This window comes from Plectropomus leopardus, chromosome 20 (assembly GCF_008729295.1).
Source record: "Plectropomus leopardus isolate mb chromosome 20, YSFRI_Pleo_2.0, whole genome shotgun sequence".
Classification (NCBI taxonomy): Eukaryota; Metazoa; Chordata; class Actinopteri; order Perciformes; family Serranidae; genus Plectropomus; species Plectropomus leopardus.
This window is the reverse complement of record NC_056482.1, coordinates 25,028,069-25,036,493: the sequence shown is the minus strand read 5'-3', so window position 1 is coordinate 25,036,493 and position 8,425 is coordinate 25,028,069. Positions and strand designations below refer to the sequence as shown.

The following is an 8,425-nucleotide window of genomic DNA, read 5'->3' as shown; positions in this document are numbered from 1 at the left end:
TTAGTTCCTGGATGAAGTTTCAGAGCATGTACATAAGATGTTCATTTTATTTATTCATTTATGTTTTGCATTCCCATGTTTACAAGTCATGTTGAAATCCCAGTTAATTTAAATTTATTTAACGGTGGGCCGACATTAAAACTTCTTCTTACAGTTGTTTTTTTCGGTGTCATGTCTCCAGTCTTGGCCAGACTCTTTGCATCCTGCACAAAACCTGCCTTTATACAGTGTTTCAGGGGTGTTGTCAGGGGTTAAAAAAGTTTGATGCATCTGGACCAGAAAATTAAGAGAAAATATACAAGATATTTCAGAGAATGTTACAGCATATAAGACATGCAGCCATCAGCTCGTGTGGTCAAAGCGGTCTGTATTTAAACAGCATGTCATGTCAGTGATTGACCACCAGGTGTCTCCATCGACTTACTTTACACTTGGTGACAGTCACCGTCTCCACCTGTGTTCAACACACTGCTCACAAACGTGTTGAATTTACCTAATTTATCTCATTGTTGAGTTTTTGCACCTTTTTTTGTTGATCTGTTGTGTTTGTGATATCTGTTTCAAGGAGCACAAAAAAAACAATAAATATGTACAATAAAACTACAAAATAAATTATTTGACTAAATTCTCATGAACAAAAATGAATTACAAGCTCGAAAAAAGGAGTAGGAGGACGTGCGCATTTATTTGCCCATTACTCATCAACAATCCTTTTAAGCTCAGTGAGTCACCTAAACTGGTTTTACAGGTTCTGTTGTGGGAAGGCAAACAAGCTTCATTTGTATTGCAAAATTGGAAACAGGCAAATTCAAAGTGAAGACTGTACTGTAGTGCAGAATCAGGAAGCACAGAACATATTCCAGCAATAATACAGAAAATTACATATAACATACACCACACAAAAGGTGAATTTTTACAATATTTCTTATAATGAGTATCATTTGAAAGTATGGCCTTCCTCACAGTCTCTATAACACAATGTTACAGTGAGTCCATGACTGTATAATAAGCTTTGTATTTTTCTTTCTACTGAATAACCTATTGGAACATGTCGCCTTGGACCGAGGTTTATTATAGTTCATTCAAACTAAACTAGGTGTGAAAAATCATTTTGGTCATATTTAGCAAATATAAAAATTAGACTTAAGAGCTAACTAATTAAAATGGTGTTTTATATTGTATTGTTTGTATTGTAATAAATACTACTAAATACTAAAAACTTCTTAAATCATATAATAATTTACCAATATAATATACTATAAAAAAAAACCCAATACTAAAACTAATGAAAACTTAACTAAAACTGAACGACTTTAAACAATAAAAACTGAAATACAAACCCACTCTCAAGATTGACTAAAAACTTAATTGAATGAGAAAAAAATATAAACAAAATTAAAAAAGAATGAGAAAAAATGATCCACCATAACTCTGCTGGGACTTTACTCGAAAGCATAAAACAAGCCAGTAATTATTTCTAACTGACTTTGTTTGTATTTCCAATCAATAAAGGACCCAATTTCTAGTATCCTTTCACATATGTATCGGCTTTATACATCGCAGCAGTATGTTTAAGTATGACAGCACTGTGGAGTAAAATCATTTCCCTAATGATGATTAATTAAATCCACTTTTCTGAATACTCTGACAACGTCAGAATAAAGATGTAATCGATAAGTCAGCTGCAGTTAAAAAAAACTTTAAGTGACGATCAGTTAAAAATCAACAAAACAGAAAGCAGAAAATATTACAGCAAAAATGCAAATATAGAACTAACAGCAGAACTATACACACCACACAAGAGGTTACTTTTTCATAAGGAAAAATATCCATTTTGAGCTTTCATAACAGTGATTCAACCTTTATCTAATATGCAAAAGTTCTGTGTTTGTTGATCTGAACAACTACTTTCTGGGGAAAAAAAATCCACTAACTCTTGTCTACTTGACGTCACAAAATTCAGCTGCAGCTCCATAATAATAAACACCGAGTCCAGCATGGAGAGGCTGAGTGAATGTGGTCTGGACTCTGTGGAGGAAAGTCATCGTAGTGCCAGACACGCTGTAGAAACACAGCATACCTGCCCTGTGACTCAGGTACACTCCTATTTTTGAGGACGGAGGTTTTTTATGATGGACTTTTTGTGGCTGTTATGTTTAAAATCATAAATGATCACATCATTTTTTTTCACACACTCTAATGCCCAGGACTTGTCATTATCTCCAAATTTACTTTTGGGTCCTGTTCTGGCAATGTCCCTGTATGCAACTGCTATAGAAACTCCTAAACCACTCCACTCAACTTCCCAGTAATGATGTCCAAGCATCAGAGGTTGTCTACACAGAACCTGAGACTTGCCCATGAATCTCTCTGGGTGATTAGGATACGACTGCTCATCTTTCATACATGTTGCTTTGCAGTTCTCTTCCGATAATAATATTTGCATGCTAGCTGTGTTTTGATCAAGTCTGAAATAATCCTTGTCAAGTGCATATAGTGAAAAATCAGCTCTTGTCTGGGGATTTTGTGGCAGTAAAACATCTACATTAATCACTTTCTGTGAGATTGAGTTCCATATAATCCCAAGAGTGTCCTGTAGTTTTTCTCTGCCCTTTGACACAGCCACAGTCACATCCTCAAAATATTGTACAGGACGGTTATTGATGCTGGATGAGTCTTCAGAGTCAGCCAGATTTGACAGTGAGACGTAGTTCTGTAGAAACAGGGTGTGGTCCTCTGTGTGTAAGAGTTTTTCCAGCTCAGCATTGTTCCTCCTCAGCCCGTCTAACTCCTGCTTCAGCTTCACCTGAAGCGTTTTGACCCGACTGACTTCAGCTTCTTGTCGGGATCTGATCTGCTGCTTCACATCAGAGCTTCTTTTCTTAATGAGACGGATTAACTCTGCAGACATCTTCTTACTGTCCTCCACAGCTTTATCAGCAGAGTGACTTATCACCTTCTCTTCCCGCTGAAGCACCCTCACATCTTTCTCTCTGCTCTGGATTCTCTGCAGGATCTTTTGTCGACTCGCCCCGAGCTCTTTCTGCTTCTCAGCCATTTCTGCTGCAGCTGAGACCATGTTGTGGCCTTTATGTTCATCCATGGAGCAGAGATAACAGATACACCGCTGATCAGTGCGGCAGAAAATCTTCATTACCTCATTGTGACGAGTGCAGATGTTCTCTTGAAGCTTTGGTGAAGCTTCAACCAGTTTGTGTTTTTTAAAGGCAGGAGATTCATAGTGAGGCTGGAGGTGCTGCTCACAGTACGAGACCAGACACTGCAGACAGGACTTGAGAGCTTTCCGCTTTCTTCCAGTGCAGACATCACAGCCCACATCTCCAGGTCCAGCATAGCGGTGATCAGCTGGAGCAGTTTGGTGTTTTGTCTTCTTCAGTTCCTCCACTAAATTTGCCAACATGGTGTTTTTCACCAGAGCAGGCCTTGGTACAAAGGTCTGTCTGCACTGAGGACAGCTGATTGCCTCAGACTCTCTTCATCCCAGCGAAGTTCAATACAGTTCATACAGTAGTTGTGTCCACAGGGAATAGTCACCGGATCCTTCAGTAGATCCAAACAGATCGAACAGCAGAGATTTTCTTCATCCATCTTTATTCCTCGCTGTGCTGTTTCCCCACTGAATGATGATGAATATCACAGAGCTTGTTAACCAAGAGGGTGGGGTTAATAGGCTTCATTCCAGAGAGGGGAGAGGCTAATGGCATTTATCTTTGTTATTTACTTATACTTTTGTTATTGGAAAAACATCTTGAGTTTTGAAAACAATTGTAAGAGGAGCATGAACTTAAGTTGCAGTTTCGTTTACCACATGAGTGAGGTGATACATACTGGGCAAGACAATCCAAATATTAAGTGCTCTAAACTGACCCTATACACACCCTGTGTGTTTGTGTGCAGGGATGACATTTATATGCAGGCCATCGCAGAAGTTAACATTCCCCTGGTTTCCTTCACAAAATGCCAATGGGATTTGCATGTTGGCTTCAGGGCTACTCCAAGTAATTAGCTCTGTGGCAAACAAAATGTATGATAATTAAATGTTTTGTTCAGCAAGAGAATCTCGACAAATTATAACCAATATTGTGATTTTTGAAGTGCAAGTACAATTGCCAGAAATAATAAGCTATTGTTAACATGTAAACAAACTACACCACAGTCGCCATGAGGCTTTAACGCCGTAATCTGCATGATGACACTTGTTGGCAATTGTCAAACTTTACAAGTGGGGTATTTACTGAGGTATTTTACATCGTGGAACAAAATCATCTAACCAAAATCCTGATGACTTTGAGACAAAAGAAACAGAGAATGCTGAAATGCTAACTTATCTCTGAGTTTTAGGACTCAATCCTGCAACACTCTGCTGCTTAAGCGTGAACAATGTTGGCATGCTTACTCATTAATTTAGGAGGCAGTTTAGAGTACATACTGATTGAGAATCTAGTACGCAGTAGGCCACGTTAATATGCAAATTTGAACACAACCTTTTCTGGCCGAGTAGGTTTTAAGCAACAACTTCCTGCTTGCTGCTCACATAAATGGCATGCAAATAGTTCACAACAATTACAATAAACAAATACCAATGACTAAACTTTTTTCCAACCACCCCTGCAATAAAGCACTCAGTGATGAGCAAGAACTTTACAATTTGTAACAAATCTCACTGCACTATGATATGCAGTGTTTAAAATATGCAAGCAACATGCATCATAGAATCATCAAGCCAAATACAGAGACATCTGTAACAAGAAACAACTTCTAACTCTCCCTGAAAAGTAAAAATATCCAAGGTCTTCACAGACTTCTTCCTAGCATTTGAGAAATGCATTACCTCAGTTTTATCAACATTCAAAACCAGCTTTAGTTGTGAAAACTGGATGAAATTAAAGATAGTCTGCAGTTTGGTCACAGCCTCTGTGACGGGAGAACTAGCACAATATACCACTGCATCATCTGCATAAAAGTAAAGGTTAGCATTATCTACATTTTGGCCTATACTAATAATACAGATTAAAAACAACAAAAAAAAACCCCAGCAGACCTCAGACAGAACCCTGAGGTTTACCATTACAAGTATTTAGCTGTGAGCACAGCACATTAAGAACACAGTACTCAACAAAATTAAGTCATTTTAATCTTAAAAATAACAATAATTTCTGACTAAGTGCTATTATTGAGCCTAATTCTCTAACTTTACAGTAACTGTGAGGACATTTTTGGTCTTTGGTTATTGAGCTTCCAGTCTGCTGGGTGAGTTTTGTGCTTTAAGCTGTTTATACGAACGCCCTGGTCTTGGTTTGCTGGTGCAGCCTGTGGGGGTGGGCAAGGGGGCGATTGGAGGCAGCGGTGCCTGGCAGGGGGGCAGAACATGACCTCCTTTACGGGACAGGAGGGCGATCTCTCTCCTGAGTGCCTCAGCCTGCTGCGATTGTGTCTTCACCAGCGCCTGGAGCCTCCGAATGTCCTCCTGGTCCACACGTCTCCTGTAATCCTGGAATGATCCGTCCTTGACACACACAAATGAATATTTTAGGTTATATTTAGGGATATTTTAGCTTCACCTAGCAGAGGTAAGGGTCGACAGATTACAGGCATGGCCGATTATTGGGGCCAATAATTGGTATTCTTGCAATTATCTGTATCAGCATTTTATTTTAATGATTGCTGATGTAATTAATTGATTTAAAAAGTGCAAAGATAATGTCAGCATGGGAGGAACTTTTACTTTGTAAAACCTCAGGGAGTTATTTTTATTTAAACTTTTACTTGGCTTAAAATTCCTTATATTGACAAAAAAAAAAAAAGTACTGTTAATGCATATTGCTTCCAAATATCAGTTATCGGTCTCATTAAGGACTAATAATCTGTATCTGTATCGGCCCTGGAAAAACGATATCGGTCAACTGCTTTTAAGTGAGGGTGTGTTGTCCATCTTTATATACAGTTTATGGTTTCATCCAAGTGGATGTTTTTGTGGAGTGAAAGGAAGTTTAATAATACGATCATCACTTCATCATTTATCCTATTAGATATTTGTGGATCCCTTCTTTGATCAATATTACATGAAAATGAATTGAGTGCACAGACATTACCACTCTCTTCTGCCGTGTGTTGAGTTTATGCTCCAGCTCCCTCTTCTGGTCCAAGAGGCTCGTCATGCGCAGCTGATGCTCTGTTTTACGCCTGGTCACCTCCATCAGAGCGTCACGCGCTTCTTCTACCTTCGCCTGAATATCTCACACACACACACACACAAACACAAACACACACACACACACACACACACACACACACACACACACACACACAAACCGTGTCGTAATGTCAAAAACCAGTATCGTAATGCAGTTGTTTGGTCATATCGCCCTGCACCACCGCAACTACCCCTGCTGACTTGCTTCACTTGGATTCTTGATTCTTTTTTAAAAGTTATTACTATTATAAATTTATCTTCTTTTTTACTCATTTTTTGCTTAGTTTACATGGTCTTGTTTATTTGTTTATTTGTCTGTATTGTTTTATTTTGTCAGTTCCAAAAAAATTGTACAGTTGAATTTGAAGTTGAAGTTGCCTTGTGCCTGATAATTTCCCTTTTTTTTAAAAAAAATTCTAAGACAAAGAAAATATCAAAAAGATCAATAAACTTACTCCAATCTAAGTTTTTTTTAAATACGAAGAAAATCACATCACAAGAAGGCAAAGGTGCAGATATCTCACTTTTGCCAAAGCTAACACACACACACACACACACACACACACACACACACACACACACAGGTCAGCGTACATCCCACTGTTTGATTTCTTTGGCGTGTGCAGCTTCTCGGAGGAGCTTTTCCTGCTTCAACTCCTCCACCCTCCTGTTCCCCAACAGCGTCTGCAGAGCCTCCAGATCCACCAGCCGCCCAAACTTCTTCATCATCAGCTGGTCGCACTGCTTCTCCAGCACTGCACCAACACACATACAGACACACATCAACACACAGATCAGTTTCTAAGAACAGGTTACACTCGATGGGAGCCCGGGTGTTAACCTGTGTGGGTCTTACCCTGGATGTTGGCGTCCATGTCCTTGCGGTCGCGGAGGAGCCTTGCGTGCTGCTGGCGAGCCTGACAGTACAGATCTCTCTGCTGGCTCTTCTCCGCCTGCAGCTGCTTGATTCGCTCCTGCAGCCTGTTCAGCTCTGTCCTGTCCAGCAGCAACGCCGCGCTCAGGTCAGACGGCACCGAGCCGTTAGTGACAAACTCAATCTGTTAATGACAAAAGGAGACACAGACAGATTATTGGTTTGAGAGTGTAGGTCTGCCAATATTAAAATAAAATACAAATACATACATACATAAAAATTAATTTTATTTGGTTTTGTTAAATGTCCAGCATGAATGAAAAAAATAAATAATTAATTTATAAATTTATTGTCATCTACTCCCATGGATAATGCTGCCTCAATGACCATGAAATTGAATGTGAAATTAACTTTCATTATTAAATTAAAGAGAAAACAAACAAAACACAAAAATAAAATTGCAATGAAATTGTAACAATCAACAGAAATTTTCAAGAAAAATGCTGCAAATTCACTGGTTCCAGCCTCTCAGATTCAAGTATTTACTGAATTTTCGGTCCTTTATCGTATTAAACTAAAAATCTCTGGGTTTTTGACTATTTATGAGACAAAACAAGGTATCTGCGCTTTTGAAAAATGTAATGGCCTTTTTAAAATATTATTTTTTAATGTTTTGGACCATAATATATCATCTTTTAATTGAGAAAATTGATCAATAATTGTGAGTTGCAGCCTTAAAATTGTAAGGTGGACTTTCATTTTTCATTAAAAAAATAATGGCAGTATTCTCCCTGGCTTCTGTCTTCTGAGGTTCTCAAAAATATGCAAGCAAATCTGCTGACTACAACATTTCTTTAGTCTTCACTCAGTTGCTGAACCTTCGTAGTTTTTACCTGGTGCAGTCTGAGAGGAACCACCACATTAAGCTCATTTATTTTCTGCTGCTTCTCCCTGTTGACCAACTCCAAGATGTCCTCTGCTGCCCTCCGACTGCTCTGCACCGACTTCTCCTGCAGCGCAAAGCAGAAGCGCCACACACAAATTCATCAGGATGTAACAAAAATAATGCATGGTAACGACGGATTATGACAGAAAGATGTAAAAGCAGATTATGACCTTCTTGACGAGGGTGTCGCTCTCCTTCTTCAGAGTTTCGGCACTCTTCTTCTCCTCCACCAGCAGCTCCTCCAGGTCCAGTCGGCGTTCCCGCAGCTGCAGTGTGTTCTCAAACAACTCTGGCTCACAGCCTGACACACACACACACACACACACACACACACACACACACACACACACACACACACACACACACACACACACACACACACACACACAAT

General features: G+C 39.2%; 1 protein-coding gene and 1 pseudogene across 1 annotated transcript in view; both read right to left on the bottom strand.

The window, feature by feature from the left end:
* Nucleotides 1-1,521: 1,521 nt before the first annotated feature.
* LOC121959579 lies at nt 1,522-3,615 on the bottom strand (annotated as a pseudogene).
* Nucleotides 3,616-5,248: 1,633 nt separating this feature from the next.
* LOC121960107 (cilia- and flagella-associated protein 44) overlaps nt 5,249-8,425 on the bottom strand; it is a 30,463-nt gene continuing 27,286 nt past the window's right edge. Inside the window, exons 29-34 of the mRNA XM_042509706.1 lie at nt 8,205-8,335; nt 7,982-8,098; nt 7,071-7,272; nt 6,809-6,969; nt 6,114-6,248; nt 5,249-5,527 (exon numbers count right to left, since the gene is read on the bottom strand). Of these exons, the coding sequence (XP_042365640.1) occupies nt 5,249-5,527; nt 6,114-6,248; nt 6,809-6,969; nt 7,071-7,272; nt 7,982-8,098; nt 8,205-8,335 (1,025 nt within the window). The remainder of the gene's footprint in view (nt 5,528-6,113; nt 6,249-6,808; nt 6,970-7,070; nt 7,273-7,981; nt 8,099-8,204; nt 8,336-8,425) is intronic.